At 42.5% G+C, this 19,793-nt stretch overlaps 2 protein-coding genes across 3 annotated transcripts in view; one reads left to right on the top strand and one right to left on the bottom strand.

Moving 5' to 3' along the window:
- The window catches only part of SP3 (Sp3 transcription factor), a 44,759-nt gene extending 42,400 nt beyond the window's left edge, over nt 1-2,359 (bottom strand). The window contains exons 1-3 of the mRNA XM_075001274.1: nt 2,088-2,359; nt 1,667-1,791; nt 1,374-1,487 (exon numbers count right to left, since the gene is read on the bottom strand). Of these exons, the coding sequence (XP_074857375.1) occupies nt 1,374-1,487; nt 1,667-1,791; nt 2,088-2,094 (246 nt within the window). The 5' untranslated portion in view covers nt 2,095-2,359. The remainder of the gene's footprint in view (nt 1-1,373; nt 1,488-1,666; nt 1,792-2,087) is intronic.
- On the top strand, nt 1,346-18,990 carry LOC142016863 (zinc finger BED domain-containing protein 5-like). Of its 2 annotated transcripts, none has more exons than XM_075001276.1 (2): nt 1,346-1,449; nt 16,686-18,990. In XM_075001276.1, exon 2 carries the CDS (start codon nt 16,701-16,703, stop codon nt 18,516-18,518), a length of 1,818 nt encoding a protein of 605 aa, XP_074857377.1. In that variant the 5' UTR covers nt 1,346-1,449; nt 16,686-16,700; the 3' UTR covers nt 18,519-18,990. The 2 variants fall into 2 exon arrangements, with proteins under 2 accessions (XP_074857377.1, XP_074857376.1); XM_075001275.1 differs by lacking the exon at nt 1,346-1,449 and adding an exon at nt 1,812-2,079.
- Nucleotides 18,991-19,793: the final 803 nt, after the last annotated feature.

Genomic DNA, 19,793 nt, shown 5'->3' with positions numbered 1-19,793 from the left:
CATCACATTTCAAATATATATCTTCATGGCAGTCCTGTTGCAAAACACTATGTACATTTGAAACTACCAATCAGATTTGTAAAACTAGTTAAATTAAAAAAAAAAACTTAAATTAAATCCTGTATAATACATTGTGCTGCAAATTAGCCTATATTTAAAAGAGGCTGTTAAGTACACAGAGGTTAAAAAGCCAAACGTCTAGAAGAATTTTGATCTATTACAAGTTCAGCCACTAGGAACCTGCTGGGACTCAGTTTCTTCTTGTGTAAAGAAGAAATAATGTTCACTGGCTTTTGAAATGTATTAATAAAACATCAAAGTATTAAAATTAATGCTTTACCGTTTAAATAATTAATAAAAGCTTGATACCATTAACATATTGGTATCAAGTCTTTTAAAAGTCTGGTAATCCTACTTACTCACCAAGTGCTTGTTATTCCCTAAAGACTGGAAAATACATCCTTACACTAATATTTGTGTTAAATCAGTTCCAGTCCTGAGTAACTCTCCTTACCTAAAGGTAACAGATGTCCTATGCCTATGTACAATGTACAACTGCTGAAGCATATATTTCTTAATATACATTAAAAAAATCAGAAAAAAATTGAAGACACTCAAGTCACTCTTTCAGTCTGGCCAACTAAAAAACAAGCTATAAAGTCTTGTCCATCCTGTCCGTCCCCCCCCGCCCCACCTCTTGCTATTTAGATGCTAAAGGTGTTATAGGAGTGCCTTTCTTGTCTACAACCAGATCTCCAGCTCATCATTTGGGGATCCAAGGTCACCAAGCCTCTTTTCAGAACAGCCAGCACAGGAAAGAGATAAGACCACAAACTTGGTCTATAATTCAAGGTGTGTGATAAGTACACTACAAGAGTTGATATAAACAGGTAGCTTCCACTGCTCAGATCATTTCTAAACAGCCATCTTAGTCTTAAACTGCATCCTCCCTTTCAACCAGCCTTCATTTTGTAGCATTGTTCCGTGAAGGGTTCCAGGCTGACAGCTGAAAAAGGGGTTGGCTGCGCTCAGGTGTAGGGGAGATTCCTCTCTGTTTTGTGGGGAGGAAAGGGCGGGATTGTGCCGGTCTCGTGGAGGGGGGGCTGATTTCCCGCCTCCCCCCGTTTAAAGTAGAAGGAGCCGGTTTCAGAGATGAGGCGGGGTAGTCGCTCTCCCGCCTCCCCGAGCGAGCCGGACTCCTCCTGGAGAGGCAGGGGAGCCTGGGGACCCCTCGCTTGGCAGGTCGGCCTTGCCATCGTCCCTCCCCCGGGCGGGCAGTGCCGTGTGTCCCGTCCCTCCCCCCAGGCGGGCGGGCTAGCTGCGCGGTCTCTCCCCCCGGCAGGCCGTGCGAGCGCGGCGGGGCGGGCACTTACCGCTCCGGCAGAGTGAGCGGCGGCGGTGGCGGCGGCCTCATCCTCCTCCGGCGACGGCGGGCCGATCTTGCTGCAGGTGGCCGCCAACAGAGCGAGCGGTGACGGCTGAGCGTCCTACCCACAGTGGGCGGGTTCAAAGGGAGAAAGTGGGTGGCGGTTAGTGCGGGGCAGCGGCTCGGGGCTCCCGTCCTTGGACTCGCGCACAGGAAGCGGCGGCACCGGGTCCCGCGCTCGCTCGTTCCCAACGTGTCACCCGGGGGGAAGGGAGGGGGCCCGGCCGGGCCTGCGCTTACCTGGGAGGCGGCCGCCCCGGCGGAGGCCGCGGCCGCGCCGTTGCCGTGCTGGAGATAGTCGCTGTGGCTGCTGCTGTCCACGTCTAAGGCAGCCATTTCCTCTTGTTTCACGGGCTTCTCGGGAGCTGCGGGCGAGCGGGGAGGGGGAGGGGAGAGTCACTGACGGGAGAGATCGCCCCCTCCCTTCCCCCCTAACCCCAGCGCTCCCCCCGCCCTCCCGCACGGAGCCCTCCTCCTCCTCCTCCTCCTCCCCGCGCTGCTGCCCCTGCCCCTCTTCTCCCTCCTCCCCCTGCTCCTCCTGCTGCTCTCAGTGCCGCTCTCGCCTCGCTCGCACGCAGACGCGCCAGGGCCGGAGGGGAGCGCAGGGCCGGACCAGGAGCGGCAGGGAGTCCCGCTGGCGGCTCGCTCTGCGCGTACGTACCGGTCATGGTGTGAGTGCGAGCGGCTGGCTGGGCGGGAGGCAGGCTGGCTGGCGCGCACACAGGCCCCGCCGGCCGGGGCTAGGCGGCCGCCAACGGGGACATGCTTATTGTGCTCACGGGCTGAAGCGGCGGCGGCGGCGGCGGCCCGAGCCCACTCCGGGTTTTTTTTCCTATTTTGATTGACGGTGCGGGAAAGCCGAAAGGTGGGGCTTGCAGCGGGAGAGGGGGCCCGGCCGACACCACCACCGCCCGCCCGCCTGCAAGCCCGGAACTCCCGCCTACCCCCGCTCGCAGGCTCCCATTGGCTGCGCCGTGCCAGCATCGCCACTCTCACTGGCCAACAGGCCTGTCGCTCACCCGGCCGGGGGGGCCCCCCCATGCCGAGGTGGCTTCCTGTTTGCCTGGGTTTGTGTGAGAAACAATGAGCGGGCTCCTCGGAGAGGTCTGGGCGGTTAGGCCCCGGCCTGTCCCGGCCCCAGGCGCGCTCAGCGCCCGCGGCCGCTCGGGGAACGTTTCTGAGGGCGGGGGTCGGCTTCGGGCCGCGATCCCCGAGCCTGCCCCGTGCTCCCTCGGGGCAGGAGGCGCCTGGCGGCCTCTCGCCTCGGAGCCAGCGCTCCGGGCGGGTGGCTGCCGCCGCTGCTGCCCCCGCTCCGGCTGCTGCTCGCCGGGGGCACTTGGCAGGCCCCGGAGGCTCCGGGCCGCTGCCTTCCCCGCGGGGCTCGGGCGCGCGTTTCAGGGGAGACGTTTCCGCTCTCCCGTAGCAGGGTTTGAAATCTCCCTCGTTCGCGTTGTCACTCACAGCTCGTGACAGCGGGTCCCATGAGGCGGCGGCAGGCAGCGCCTTACAAAAACCCGCAAGGAACTTAGTGCAGTTGAAATGCAGCAGGAGCGTTGTTAGCGCCGGAGCGGATTCATTCAAGCGTCAGGCTAGTGACTCCTAACGTGGCAGTCGCACGCGTTTAAAAATGGCTGGGCCCAAACAGACAAGCCCCGTCTGGGCATTTCCTCTTTGTTGTAGCGTTCAAACGCCATGATGTTGGGGGAAACTTTGTTGGTCATAAATGCCTCATTTGCTCATCCTCCTCTTAAGTTTAGACATGCTCCCAAAGGATTACACCTTATTCTGTAGAACAACTGAATTTCAAAGTCAAGGTAGATTTCACAGAGGAATCACAGTAGGCAGACGAATTCTTACTTTGCCACAAATTGTGTATCTTGTAACAAACCCACATCTGATTGGATCTGGTTGACATATACTAGTTCTGACTCCAAAAAGATCCAGTCAAGGTACTTGAGGCTAGCCAATCTGTTGCTTCTGTAAAATACAGCCCATTCAAAACAATTCTGAATAGGATTTGATAACTGTATGGGAATTTGTTAAGCATAATAAAGCATTAAATGTTTAGTATTCTCTTTAATGCCACTATCATTTGCTAGATTCTGTAGAAGTACTGGATTATGTTATGCCTTTTCAAGTTTATATCCTTTGTCAAGATTATTTACATAAACACTCTTGACACTGATCATGTATTATTCTTGGTGTAGCTATCAGCTGCAATATAACATGACTGTCTCAGGAGTATTGTGGAAAGGGATCTAGGAGTCAGTGGACTACAAGATAAATAGCAGTCAAAAGTATAACACTGTTGCTAAAAAAACAAAACTTCTGACATGTAGTAACAGGAGTGTCATAAGCAAAACATGAGAAGTGATACTTAAACTGGAGGCTGTGCTGATTAGGCCTGGAATATTGTCCCATTGTGGGTTTTCATTTTCAGGAAAGATGTAGGAAGAACTGGAGAAAGTCCAGAGAAGAGCAACAAAAATGATTAAAGGTCTAGAAAACGTTACCTGGGAGACAAGGTTGAAAAGATAGCTTAGTCTAGAAATGAAAAGACAAGAACAAGCATTATTAACACATTACCATGTGTTAATATGCCATGTTCAAATACATAAAAGGTTGTTACAAAGGAGCAGGAAAAAATTGTTCTCTACTTCTGAGGATAGGAAAAGCAGGAATGGGCTTAAATTGCAGCTTGAGAGATTTAGGTTGGACATAAGGAAAAATCCTGTCGGGGTGGCGAAGCAATGAAATAAATTGCCTAGGAAGGTTGTGGAATCTCTGTCATTGGAGATTTTTAAGAGCAGGTTAGATAAACATCTGTTGGGGATGGTTTAGATGGTGCTTGGTCTTGCCAGGAATGGTGCTCTCTATAAGCTGAGTGTTCACGTGGCCGGCCACCCAGGAGACAGTCAAATGCTACCAGCTGGTTAGCATAGCACCCACAGCCATCAGCATGTGTTTGTACTGGTGGTGCAAAATGCACATGTTGGTGTACATAGAATTTATTTTGTACATGGAGAAAAAAGGGAGAAGCAACACTGTCCATGCATGCAGAGAATTAGACTTGATGTCCTCTTGAGATCCCTTCCAGTTCTGTGATTCTAGAACAAGCTTATCCTTTTTAGAGATCTTAGATTATGAACTCAGGGAATGTGTTTTACTCCATAAGCCACCATATAAGGATACGGTAACGTGTTAAAAATAATGCTTAGCTCTTGATTACGCTCAGAGATTCATAGGCATTTGATGTGGAAGGTGGACACCTCAATACATCATCTCCCCCCTACACATAAATATTTCTTATTGGGAACAAACCAGCCTGAAAGGCCAGCAAAACTAATTATATACACTTGGAGGCCCAAAACTGTTCTGGACTTTGACATAATGTAAACCACAGATAATTAATTAGCTTGAAGATACAGGGTGTACAGAGCAGAGACCTAGAATCTGTGCATGCAGTTTCTAAAGGTCCGGAGTCATACTGAGAAAATCCCTGAAAAAACAGGTTATTAGCAAGTCCAGAAACCTGGTCAGAATCTTGAGATATGGGCTACGTCTACACCTTTGTAATAACAACCACAGTTGGCCCATGTCAACTGGCTCAGGCTGCAGGGCTATAAAATTGAAACGTGGGTGTTTGGTTTCCAGCAATGTAGACATACTTCTTGACTTTTTTTTTTTTTTTTTTTTTAAAGAGACCAAACATCATTTTCTTGGAGATTTTAGTCCTCATTTTATGGAAAGGCTTAGCTTCTATAGTAGTTTCTACCCAAGGCAACTTACTGTCCATGGTCACAGTAGCCCTTTGTTTCGGAAAGACTGTGGTAACATGGTGCTTCAAAATATGCTAATGAGGCGCTGCCAGGATATGCAGCACCTCCATTAGCATAATGGCAGCTACGTGGGCTTTGAAACTGCTGGTTTCAAAAAGCACAGTGACCATGTAGCCGGGGGCCTTTTGAAACAATCCCCCCTGATTTCAAAAGCCCCTTCTCCCCAAAACCCCATGGGAAGAAGGGTCTTTCAAAATAAGGGGGCTGTTTCGAAAGGGCCCTAGCTACACGGTCATTATGTGTTTTGAAACTGTCAGTTCCGAAGCCCGCTTGTCTACCATTATGTTAATGAGGTGCCGCATATGCTTGGCAGCACCTCATTGGTGTATTCTGAAGTGCTACATTACCATGGCCTTTCCAAAATGAGGGGCTAGTGTGGCCATGGCCACTGAGATAAACTTCACTTTAAAATCAGAGAAAATAGCCTTATTCCCCACATCTCCACCTTCCACCTGCATTTAAAAAAATATTTCCAGTCTTTACTGTCTTCACAGTCATCATGCTGAGAATTCCTTCTGTACTTGTTTCATATTTTACTAGTAAGCAGTTAAACTCCAAAACCATGTTTCACAATTCATTTTTCTCAAATGCAGACACAAGCAACATTTCCCATTTTGAATTTTTAATTGTTTTGCTTTTTCTGTGGGAATTTGCTACTTGACTCTGTTGTTGGAAAGTTAAAAAAACACATTCAGTATATAATTAGATAAAATGATTTTGAGTAAATATTTTTTATAGCTTCTGAATAGAACATTCTTGGAAATCAGTTGAAATTAGGAAACTTCACACTAATGCTGACGTGTGATTTGGAGTTGAGCTGTTGTATTTGTCTGTACTTAGTGTTCAGCTACAGTTCGTCATCACATTTTTCTGACACTCAGAATATGTCTACGCTATCATCTCCTGGGATGCTAATGAGATGCAATGAATATGCAGCACCTCATTAGCATAATAGCAGCTGCAGCACTTTGAAAGTGCTGCTTTCGATCATGCATGCCTCATCTACACGGGGTCCTTTTTGAAAGGACCCTGCAAATGTTGAAATCCCCTTATTTCTACAACCAAAAAAGGACCCTGTGCAGATGAGCTGCACGCGATATTAGCCATTATGCTAATACTCATTGCAGTGCCTCATTAGTATATCCCAACATGTCCCGTTAGCATCCCCCTTTCGAAAGGGGGGTGCTAATGTAGGTACAGCCCCATTGTCAAACTATAATTATTTTTGCAGTGTAGACAGTGTACGCTCTACTAGCCTGGACAGGACCTGAATTTCTTATTTAAGACACAAGCGAAGGGAGAAAAGTACCATACCTGTATATATAGAGAGAGAGAGAGTTCTCAGCCTGCAGTGCATATATTCCTGGGATCAGAGGTCTTCAGTGGGATATATCAACTCATCTACATATTTGCCTAGTTTTACAACAGGCTGGCCTTGTCTACACGTGCCCCTCCCTTTCAGAAGGGGCAGATTAATGAGACAGTTCGGAACAGGTTAATAAGGCGCTGACATGCATATTCAGTGCCTCATTAGCATAATGGGAGCCAGTCGCGCTTCGAAAGTGCTGCTTTCAAAACACAGGCTGGCTGTATAGATGCGGGCGCTTTGAAATATGCACCACACTTCAAAATTCCCTTATTCCCAGGTCATTTTGGGCATAAGGAAATTTCAAAGTGTGGCGCTTATTTCAAAGCGCCCGCATCTGTACAACCAGTCTGGGTTTCTAAAGCAGCACTTTGGAAGCATGACTGGCCCCCATTATGCTAATGAGGTGCTGAATATGTATGTCAGCGTCTCATTAACCTGTTCCAAAGTGCCTCATTAACTTAACATGCCCTTTCCAAAAGGGAGGGGCATGTGTAGACATGGCCACTATGTAAAAAGGGACAGCACAGTCAGTACAAACTAAAATTTCAGACAATTACACTCATCCCTCATTTAACGAGTACTTTACTAACAAGTACTCAATAAAACAAGGAACATATATACCTTCCTTTAGTCACTAAATGAGTGACCTTCTCCCTCTTATATGAGCCCCAAACTTCCCACAGTCTTAGACCCGCCCCCTGCATCCCTAAACAGCCCCAGCCTCAGACACTCCTCCTCTTCCCACAGCTTCTTCACCCGGGCTGCTAGGCTGCGTGGCTCCTCCTGCCCCCAGCAATTAACTCAAGTGTTTCAGCACCTAGGCATAACTGCTATCCCTGGTGATGGAGATAGCTGCCATCTCCAGCAGCTATCTCTGCTGATAAATATCTGTCTGAGGGAACCGTGTTAAGAAACTGCAAATGGCTTCTTTCACAGCCACATGCAGCTGGGAACTGCCCAGCTGGCAACCTTTAACAAATCTAATGGGACTCATGTTTGTGTCCCGACCCATAGATTGGGAATCCCTGCTCTACATACATACACTATATCCTATTTCTGGTGCCAAACTATTCGAACACATCAGAAGAGTACCTAAACTCAACTGGTTTATGTCCAGTTAAAAGCACTTGGAATGAATTGGAGATTTTTACATGTATTTTAATGGGAATATAGTGTTGCTCTTCTGAGTTTTTGCCTACAAGCAGAAATTTGTATAGCGAGGGATGAGTGTACTTTTTCTATATACTATACACTGAAATGTAAGTATAATATTTATATTGCAGTTGATTAATTTCAAAACTAGATGGTAAAATGAGAGTAATTTTTCAAAAAGTGTACTATGACACTTCTGTATTTTTAAATCTGCTCTTGTAAGCAAGTGCAATAAACTCATGTCCATCATTCTATCATTCGGAACTCTTAAATAACTGGCATTTTAACCGTAAGTAAATTTTAGTTATGTTTTCTGTAAGTAGAATATAGTAAAAGTAAATACAAATAAATACTCATTCCTTGTTTAACGAGTACTCTATTTCCGAGTAGTCACTAAAACGAGGGATGCGTATACTTTCCAACGTTCACTATCCAAGTGAACTTCCTCCACTCATACAAGCCTGCTGTGGGGTTCCTGGCCAGGGGGCGGGGAGACCTGCAGCCCCGTGGCTGGAACTGAGCTGGCCAGGGGGCGGGGAGACCCACAGCTGGAGCTGAGGCAGCTCCAGGGTCCCTGGCCGGGGCACAGGGAGATCCTTAGTCCCGCCCAGCCCAATCCCAACACTCCTCCTGTGGCAACTCCCCGCCCCGCCCCGCCCCACCCGGTCCTAACATTCCCCCAGCTCCCCACACATCGCCCTCCCCAGCCCACTCCCAACACCCACCCCGTCCCCTTCCAAACCTCCCTGCCTGCTATGCACCCCCCCCTTCCCCCAGGTACCTCTGCTGCAGCTGGGAGGAACAAGCCATCACCTCCTCCACAGGAGCCACCTTCAGGTTTTCACCCTCCCTCCCACTCATGGCCCCAAACTGCTCCCAGCCTTTAACCCTCTCCAACACCTCCCCTTTCCCTCCACAACCCAAGGTTAACTTACCTTTCCAAAACAGCAACACCTGCTGCCCGTCCTTCGCTGAGTTTGGAGCATTAGGAACCAATCAGACACTTTTACATGTATTTTAATGGTAATTTAATGTCCCTCTTACAAGTTTTTGCCTACAAGCAGAAAGTTGGGAACCAATTGTGCTTGTATAGCGAGCGATGAGTGTACAGTAAATACAGAATAAGTTCACAGTGTACCATACTACTGTTGTTGGTAAATAAAGTCCTCTGTATACATTTGGTTGTTTCTTAATACTTAATCTTATTTTACTTTAGTTTTATGCGCTGCTACGTATATCTCTCTATTATCCAGAATATTTTAACAGGTGGCAACCTCCCAGTACCGGCGCTGCCGGATATGAAAGAGTTTACTGTAGTTTTTAAGAGAGGTGAAACTGGAGATATGCAAGACAAATTGGGTTCCTGAAAGGGGAACAATAGTCTGAAATGGTTTTAAATGATTGCCCTGTATCATAAGACAGAAAAGAAAGGAACAAGCCCAAACGTTTCTCCTTTTTCAGGTTACTTCTAATTTAAATAATGTTCCAGTTCATGACTTGTTACATGGTATTTGCATACTTTCTTCCATTTAGAATATTTTTGTTTTGTTTGCCCTGTCCCTCCCTTATACTTACTCTATTTGTTTATGTTGTTACCCATATTTTTTATATGTTGCTAGTTTACTCAAGTCATTTAATTTTTCCTTTTTATTGCCTGTTCCTACCCCCTGTTATGTTTGTTGTATGCTCTTTCATTGATGATCTTTAGGCTGATGGTCTAATCCAACATTTCCCAAACTATGTTCCATGAAACACTAGTATTTCACGTAATGTGAATAGGTGTTCTGTGAAAAAATGTTGATGCTAGTGATATTTTTCTTTCTAAAATAAATATGAAATAGTGTGTATCTAAAATACTAAGGTATTTGAATAGTATTTAGATTGTAGGTATATGAATATTTATACCATATTCATAATAGTATACTTGTTATTATGCAACTTCTGCCAAACAAATCAGAGTTAATTTGGATTGTTTGGCACAAGTCCAGTTCAGAGAAATCATGTGATGCTGCACCTGATATGAGGATCCAACTCTCCAGCATCGTTCCTAATATTAAGCAGATTTCTGAGCAAATTATGCAATAAACACTCTTCCCATTTAAAACAACAGTCAAATGTTATTTTTATTTTCCAGTAATTTTCTGTAAAAAAATTATAAAAACACAATTTAAAAATATTTTTCACACCTAATTTGTTTTTCATTTTTTTCACAAAACAATTTTTTAAGCTTTAAGGAAGGACAATCCTTTTTTGAACATTATTATCCTTTCTGTTTTTGTACAAAAGAACGACACTAACCATCCTCCTTTCGGCTGTTATATTGATGTTTTCTTTTGGGTTTGTACTTAATTTTTATACTTAGTTACAGGGTTGCGAACCGTCCTCCTTTCAGAAGGACATTATTTGTTCATCCAGAGGATTTTCTCTTATTATTTTTTGTTCTCCATAAAATAAAAAACATCTCAAAAAATCTAAATCTTCTAAATCAGCTTTTGAGAATTATGCGCAGCAATTTTTCAGTATGAAACCCTCCACCCTGTCCCCACCTGACCAGTATGTGTGTGTTCCATCAATGTGTTCTGTCAATATATTCCAAGCCCAAAAGTGTTCCATGGCCAAATTAGTTTGGGAAACACTGGTCTAATCCTTCCATCCCAAAGCATGTTCCATTCTAGTTCTGATATACAGGGTATTGGTCCTGCAATCAGATTCACAGATGACCCTGTGAAATTAGGGTCCGCTGTAGATCCAATTGCTTAACTACAGGAGTTCAGCAAATATTTTGATACAAACTAATTTACAATGTGTGAAATCCAAAATAAATTATGACCACATTTTCTGCTGATGAAGTGCAAAAGTATTCCTTGACCAAAGCAACACACTTGAAGATAGAAATGATCATCCTAGGTCATAATCTAGGTTAGTATCCTTCAGATAACCAAATTATTCTCAATAGTCTATGTCCAATTAATGTTTCAAGTATCTTCCTCCCACAGAAGTCCAATTTTCTTTGAAATAAGGATTACAGCAAGTGAGTGACACTGTATGCAATATTTACTATGTGTACCTAATGGAGTATGTATTAGACTTCATTAGATACAAACTGACTTCATAACACTGGTCAGAAAGTGGTTACAGACTGTAATTTAATATACATATCATCAGTAGTTCCTAGAGACCCCTTTCTCTCCTTGTTCAAGATGCTGTACAAATGAAAGGTCAGCACAAAGGTGGCTAGATATTTGTCACAGAAAACAATATTAGCTCAAGTTAATTTAGAGAAAGAAAGTCAGCAAACTAAATCCTGTCAGGTAAAAGTTTTATTAATGGCAGGCTCTTTGCTGCCATTTTGCTGATGGGGCTACTGATCCCAGGGTAGTCCTGCTCATTATAAAAACTGTATATTGTTCATGCTCTTTTTCTATTTAGCAGCTTGATTTAGTACAGGTCAAACTTATTTTTAAGTTACTTTTTATTTTACCTAACTGTAAACTAGTCTTCTAGACTTTCTTCTTTCTCCACTACTATAGTGCTTGATTCCCTGCTTGTCTTGTAAGAGTTGCTTTCTCTTTACTCTTTCAATTATGTTGTCTTTTCACTGTATCAGTCTTCATGTCCTCTCAAAACTTTAGCCCAAATGCCAGACTATCAACTAAACTAAACTCTAACTGGAATATTCCCATATCAATGTTCAGTCCTGGGATCAATCTCCCTCAGATTGTCTTCTGACCATTTAAGGAATAGAAGTAACTTTTTCTATTAGAGCAAGCAAAACTACTGGGGCACTATAGAAGTATACCCAAAAAAAAATCAGATAATCAGGGTTGGAAATATGAAAGGATAAATGAGCGTTAAAGAAGGTAAGTTGAGAAATGAAAGGAAAGTTGCTAAGAAATGTGTCAAGTGTATTTTAAAAAGGAAAAATTGCAAGAGAAAAATGTATTGATTATAAACAGCTGTTGTTAAATTCTAAGTATTTTCTATAATAGTCACACCAGGAGAAGACAAATTTCAATTCAAGAAAAGGAAACAAGGAAATCACGCTCAAAAAAGAAAAAGTTCTTTTGCTAATTCTTATATCTTGTAGCTGTATATTCCAGGAAGAGACAATGAGTTACACAGCAATTTATAGAGTGACCTTCCCCCCAAAAGGCATTAACATACTAAGAGTTTTAGTCACTGAACAAAGAGGGAGTGCAGTGCTCCCAAGACTGAAGGGGCTGCTGTGGTCTAATAGGGGGGTTCATCCTCAGTGAATGGTAGGTAGTGTTTTCACCCACAGCTTCCTAAGGGCAGCTACGAATTGAAAACTGGAGTCCATAGGAATCAAGCCAACAGTGGTTACCCAATAGGTATAGTGAGTCATCATGTCCTCCAGACAACTTGGCCATAACCAGTTAACTAGTGCCTCTGTTTCTAGCTGTTTCTGGCCAATGGCAGGCCCCCTGCAATAGGCTGAAAAAGATTTTCTGCTAACGGGTTACAACAACATAGGAGAAAGCAGATGTAATTCAGGACTGAATTAAATATCTATGTGATTTCATGTTCTTCATCTCTGAAATACATGCATTTTTAGGGTGAACTGAGCAGCTCTTTTGCAGTGAGTTCAGGACAGGAAGTGAAGCATATCGTTGAACTAAAGAGGAAGCTTAGAAAAGTCAAACATAATTATGTAAGATGGAATTATACATAGGACCCAAAAAACACCTCCACTTTCACAGAAGTGTCACTTCAAAGCAACATGCTGGACGCTTATTATTTAAGCGTCATCAAATCTATGGCTTTTACAGCAGCATAACAACATACTAGAACATTATTATCATCATCACCATCATCAACTGTGGGCTCAGCGCTTGTTATTGTCTGATGACTCTCTCACTATTTTCTTCCATCTTCCTCTGTGTCCAGTGTGGAGTGGCTTAGTTTTTGTAGACTAGCTCTGCACCAATCTACTATATCATCTCCCCATTCTCTTTGGGGTCTGCCTCTCCTATTCAAACTGCCCATTATGCTGCATAGCAGTATCTTGACTTTTCGTTCCTTGTTCATTCTGCAAATATGCCCACATAGCTGTAACTTGCATTGTGTAACCTTCTGCAGTAGGTTCTCTTTCGGCTGTATTTTCTGATATAATTCCTTGTTGGTGACCTTCTCTAGCCATCCTATTTTCAGGATCTTTCTATAACAACTCCTCTCGAAAGCCACTATTACAATCTTTCATTATCACCCATGTCTCACATCCGTACAACATGCTGCTGAATACACACATTTTCAAGATGCTCACTTTCATTCCTAGGCTAATGGCTTTGCTTTTCAAGATCTTATCCATCACCTTCAAACTCACTCTTGCTTTCACTATTCTAGTTGATATTTCCTTCTTACAGTCTAGATCATACATTAGTTGCTCCCCAGGTATGTGAACTTCTCTGTGTTCCGTAGTTCCATCCCATCTACACTGATCTTCCTTCCTATTTCCTTATCTCCAAATACTATTGGTTTTGTTTTATCGATGTTCATAATTAGTCCATACTGCTTCCAAACCTCATTTAGCATCTGCACTGTTTTCGCGAGCTTCACTTCATCTTCAGTGATAACTATACCATCTGTGAACCTCAAGTTGTTAATTCTTACCCCTTGCACAGATATCCCTTCTACCTCTTTCTTGGTCTTGTCCATCGCTCTCTCTAGATGAGTGATGAAGATACTTCTGCTCGTTCTAAACCAACTTCCCAACTCTCTGCATTTTCTCACTGCTTCTTCTGTGTTGTTGTTGATATCCTTCAACAACTTTGTCAGTGTGCTATTCACTCTGAATGACTCCAACACCACCCAAGTCACTTTATGATCTATACTGTCAAATGCCTTCTGAAAATCAACGAAGCAAGCGTAGATGTGCTAGAACATTAGCTCAGTACTAACTCAGCTAGAAGAGCAACGCTTAACATGACTTCCAGTAAGCAGCCATCTAACTCTTCCACCTTTAATACTTTGAAAATGGCTTTCTACCTGCACCTAGCTTTTTTGCAGAAACCCATTTGCAGCTTATGTTGCTATCTTTTGGTGGCCCATTCTTACAGAACATTTATTTAAAGAAATGCCTCCTAAAGACTTAATACTTGCTCAATTCACACTTTTGGGATATCCATGTTACCCTATACCTCAGTGAAGATGAGTGCATTTCATGCAGCATCTTACAATGCAACCAGATAAGATGAGAAAGAAAAAAAATTTGGAGATGGTATATGCTGTTTAGCTGACTTCCAGGTCTCTTACTTTTGAAGCCTGGAAGTTAAGATGAAGTTGAAGAATCAGTAGGAAATCAATTCATTATCACCATAAATCACACAGCTCCTACTAAAAGGTGAAAATGCAGAAGATATGTAAATGGTGTGCTTAAAGAAGTTTCTCATTGCAGGAAGGGACAGATACCACATGAAGACTTTTTTTTTTTTTTTTAAATACTGTCAGTCACCTGCCTGCATTTCAGGACTGTGCATTCTTTTGTGTTGCCAAGTACGCTGTCGGCACTACTAAAAAAACAAAGCAGCGATGTTGTTCAGAGGCAGACTTCAGAGCCCAACTCTGAATTTCAGTCCTCCCTTCTCCCAATATTTTTCCTTTGGTTGTAGTAAATGAGAAAGCCTTTAGCTACCATTTTCTCAATATTCTCCCTTTCTACATTAGATGGGAGCTTGTTTGCATACTAAAGTTGGAGAAAGACCAGTTTCCAAAGAGAGAGAGAGATTGGTGGGGCCAAAACCAGACTGACTGTAAAGGCTTCCTGAAGCCAGCAAGTGGTCTGAGGCAGCTGCATGACCCAATAGTTTAGCAACCCAATTAAAAAAAAAATAGGGGTCTTTCAACTGACTTCAGTGGCCTTAAGATTTGGTTTTAGTTGAGGAAATAACAGAAAAGATCCCTCTGGAGGTGGGAGTCAGGAAGTCAGAGGGGACTGTCGGTCAGGACCATAACATAGGTCCCCAGAAGTCAACCACGTGTCCAATGATAAGTTACTATTTGAGCAGAAAGTTTGTGATCAGTGAGCAGATTTGAGATTAAGGCAGCACTGAGAGTCACGGACTATTTTTTGTTGTGTTTCTGTGCCATCTAGCATAGTGGGGTCCTGGATGCTACAGTAATTGAGGTAATCATGATATTGAAACGTCAAAAAGCACCACCTCAGTATTCAGTGTGCGTTGAGTCTCTAAGTGTTTGGATGCCACCCATCCTAGAAACACCTGAATGTCAGAAAGGAGCCAAAGAAAGTAGGTTGCTAATTAAAGCTCATACAGGAGCTCTCTCTGCAAGAGGAAAATCCCAGTCGGGGTAATCAAACTTTTCTTTTTTAGAAGGATAGTTTGCTGTTCTGAATGGAGAAGACAGTTGTGAAAGCATTAACTGCTCTCCCTTGCTAGTGAACAAGGGCCATGACTTAGTATTCGCAAGTGGATCAAGGAGAACTCTTGCATTTGGAGAAAGCCACTGGCAAGGTTGGCCCATGTGTCAAGCAAGTAGCCATGCAGTCAGTTAAGAGCAACATTTTCCCATTTCATCTATTCAGACTCAGTGAGGGGCTGGCCAGAAGGTAGGAAAAATCAAAATTGGCAACCAGAATAAGATGTCGAGTATTGGAGGGGTAGCCATGTTAGTCTGGATCTGTAACAGCAATGAAGGGTCCTGTGGCACCTCATAGACTAACAGAAAAGTTTTGAGCGTGAGCTTTCGTGAGCACAGAGTCACTTCATCAGATGCCACAGGACCCTTGGTTGCTGTTACAGAATAAGATGGGATCACACTCATTCCCAGGATACTATCTGCAAAGAAGTCTTGTGGCACCTTATAGACTAACAGATATTTTGGAGCATAAGCTTTTGTGGGCAAAGACCCGCTTCATCAGATGCATGAGTGGGGGGAGGGGGTGGTTCTGTTCTCAAAGCTACAGACTAACATAGCTACCTGTCTGATACTTATCTGCAAAGAAGAGATTTTGACCCTTTGGCAGCATAAAGTACAGATCTCCAGAGACCAGGACCTTCAGAGACTCTGATTCAGACTATATATTGCAAATAAAGGTCTGATTATCAGCTGGTACACTGTTTCAGCCCCAGCAGCTAAGTATTCCTTAGCGCAGTGGTCCCCAAACTGTGTGCGCCAGGAGTTTTAAGTGTGCCGCAGAAATTGTGCCATATTTAAGAGAACTTTTATTTAGTAAAGTAAATCTTTTATTAATTAGATTCTTTGTATTTCATTTCTTTTTTTAAAGATTCTCCTAGATACATTTGTAATTTCTGCCTTTTTTCAGTGCTCTCATACTGAGCCTCACAAGTCAAAATTTGCACCAGGGAGTAGTTTGATGACATATACATGCATGACTGATGCTAGTTTGACTTAATTTCACAACACGTGGCTTGTAAAGAAAAGTTGATTTCATATCATTTGGTCTGAAAAGTTTATTTCAGAGCAAGAGCTGAGGCTTACTTTTCCTCTTAAAAGAAAGATATTCTAATAAAGCATGAAACAACAGCTACAATCTATATATTATTGGTTGTGTATATATAATTTACCCAAGAAATAGGGTTCTGTTTGTCTGGATGCGTGGGTCACCTCAGTTCCTGAGCTGCACGTGCAGTCAATGTATTGCCAAGAGCAATACAGGTATAGTCACAAGCGCAGGGAAAATACCAGCTTTCATGGCACTTTGAAGCGGTTACAATTATACTTATTTATCACCTGTACTAAATTGTATTTAATTGGTGGGCGTGACAGCTCAATTTTTTTTCCTCTGTTCAATTTTGTTCCTTTTAAGTTCATATACTTTTTACCATATTTAAACACTAAAAATGCAATGTGATTATGCTTTGTCTATTTGTTTAAATGTTTGAATGCCGTTTTCTTGCAGAAATTCACACCGACAATGGACAAATTTTTGAAAAGAGAGATTCCATCAGAGGATCTGGTGGATTTGCAAAATAATGAACCTGTAAAAAAGAAGACTAGGATATTAAACAGACAGTATCATGATAATTACTTGGCATTTGGATTCACTTGGTTTGGTGATCTTGCTGCTCCTCTGCCTGAATGTCTTATTTGCCGGGTTAAGTTATCAAATCAAGCCATGGTTCCAAGCAAACTGAAACGACATCTCGTCACAAAGCACCCAACTTACCTTCAAAAGGACATCAATTACTTTAAATGGTTGCAAGAACAAAATTCAAAACAAAGCTGTTTCATGAGAACACAAGAGGCCAGCTTCAATGTTGCCAGATTGATTGCTAAAGCCAAAAAGCCACATACTATTGCGGAAACTCTTATTTTGCCAGCCTGCCAAGAAATTATCTGCACAATGATAGGTCCAGAAGCAGCAAACGAGGTATCAAGAGTTCCCCTTTCCAGTAATACCATCAGCAAATGTATTGAAGACATGTCAAAGGATATAGAAACAACTTTGATTGAGAAAATCAAAGAGGCAGGAAAATTTTCCCTGCAAATTGATGAATCTACGGACATTGACAGTTGTGCACAGCTAATTGCAATTGTTCGGCTTGCTGAGAAGGACAGCTTGAGAGAGCATTATTTATTCTGCAAGGAACTTCCACAGAAAACAACAGGGGAGGAAATATTCAGGGTGACAGATGAGTATTTCAAAATAAATGGAATTTCGTGGAATAATTGCATAAGCGTATGCACAGATGGCGCGGCAGCAATGACAGGGAATGTAAAAGGCTTTGTGTCCAAAGTACAACATGAAAATCCGGAGGTCCAAATCACTCACTGCTTTCTACGTAGAGAGGCTCTCATTTCAAATAGTTTGCCAGCTGAGCTGAGATTGACACTAAATGAAGTTGTGAAAATGGTCAATTTCATCAAATCCAGACCACTTCAGTCGCTCCTTTTTTCTATTTTATGTGAAGAAATGGGAGCAGAACATCAATCCCTTCTCCTTCATACTGAAGTTCGCTGGCTTTCAAGAGGCGAAGTTCTGTCAAGAGTTTATGAACTGAGGGAAGAACTGAAGCAATTTATGCCCAGTGAGATCCAGCATATGAATCTGTTGAAAGATAAATACTGGCTGGGAAAACTGGCCTACTTGGCTGATGTATTTGAGCACCTAAATGAACTGAATCGGAAGCTCCAAGGACGCAACGAGAACATACTAACATGCACAGACAAGTTAAAGGGGTTCCAATCAAAACTTAAGCTTTGGAGAGAAGAAGTAGGTCATGGTTCACTCCAGATGTTCAAGCGAGCTTCTAGCTCAGATCAAAATGAAAGGCTCCTCCCACTTGTAGAGCAACATTTGAATTTGCTTCAGGACAAGCTCGGGCATTATTTCAGATCATCTGGAACAGAGCAGTTTGATTGGATTCAAAATCCTTTTGCGCCATCTTCAGAAAAATCAACAATGAGTTTATCTTTGAAGGAAAAGGAAGAATTTTTGGATGTTAGGAACGATCGCACCCTTGAGCTCAAATTTAGAGAGATTCCATTGGATCAATTTTGGCTACAAGTGAGAAATGAATATCCATTGATTTCAAACCAAGCAATACTTGTTCTACTGCCATTTTCAACCACCTACCTATGTGAACTTTGCTTCTCTTCATTATCACTTATAAAAAATGAGAAGAGGTCATGTTTAAAAAGTGTGGATCAGGAGCTCCGTGTAGCTCTTTCCAGTATTGAGCCAAATATTAAACAGTTGTGTTCATTAAAACAAGCCCACGTTTCACATTAAAGTTCTAGTCAAAATGTGAAGTCATACGTTGTTTTCATTAATACTGTAATATATGTATGTTTTGTTCTTAAATAAGTTATTTCTTGCAATAGTTTATACTGACTTTTTTAAATTTTGGGGTCCCACAAAAAATTTGGGATCTTAAAAGTGTGCCACGAGATGAAAAAGTTTGGGGAGCACTGCCTTAGTGTATTAAAACTATTGAGTCTGGACAAGTTTTGTTCCTTTTATTTACTAGGGTTTTTTAAGTAAATTGAGGAATAATTATGCTTCTCTGGTTTACATTCTGTAGATTGTTTCCTAATTTGACTGGCGCACCATCTCTTTCTCTAAGTAAACATTAGTAGCTGCCAAAGTATTCTTTCCTACCGTTAAGCTGCATATGATTGATGTTAAGGAGAAAGTTGAATTTTTTATTCATCCCGTTGCTTGGTTTTGATTCTGTATGAATGCATGTAAATAAAGAGTGCATAACTTATTTTCTTGAACTTGAGCAGCCTTTTATTATTATTATTATTATTATTATTATTATAAATAGATGGAAAAACTGTCCAAAGTAACATTATCAGATAAAGCAAAGCAACAATTTGATTTCTACAAAAAGAAAGTAATCTTATGCTCCTTTGACTTCCTGGATGAAATAAGAAAATTTTATTGAGCAAAAATGAAAAAAAATACCCTCTATATTTTGACATATGAGATCACAGAAGTCAGGATACTGCACGTCTTTTATTTTACCTTGTAATCGCCGGTAAATTAACAAATCTAGTTTTTTCCAACTTCCTAGAAGTTAACCACTAAGCCCCTTATTACCCATATTGATATCTCTATACCTTTTCAATTTGTACCTTCCAAAAGTTATCAAAATGACTGTATTCTTAGTGACTACAGTTACACTAGTGAGTTTTGCTGACAAAAACCGGTAGAACATTCACACACAAAATGCATTTTGTCAACAGTCGACAAAACTCATCACTTTTGCTGGCAGCATGCTGTCTCTCATCCATGAGGCATAACTCTGCTGTCGACAGATTCTGTCGACAAAAAAGCTGCGTGGATGCTCGCAGAGAGGGGGGCATCTCTCTACAGACGTGGTAGCCGGAACAATGGGCAGCCTGGCTGCTGTGCTTCCAGGTGCCTCTATCCCTTTTTTAATGATTCCTAACATACTTTTCGCTTTTTTTGACTGCTGCTACACATTGTGGTTGTTTTCAGAGAACTGTCCACAATCACTCCAAGATCTAAGATCTCTCGAGTGGTTATAGCTAAATTAGT

Source organism: Carettochelys insculpta, chromosome 8 (assembly GCF_033958435.1).
Source record: "Carettochelys insculpta isolate YL-2023 chromosome 8, ASM3395843v1, whole genome shotgun sequence".
NCBI classification, from domain to species: Eukaryota; Metazoa; Chordata; order Testudines; family Carettochelyidae; genus Carettochelys; species Carettochelys insculpta.
This window is presented reverse-complemented; position numbering and strand designations above follow the sequence as displayed.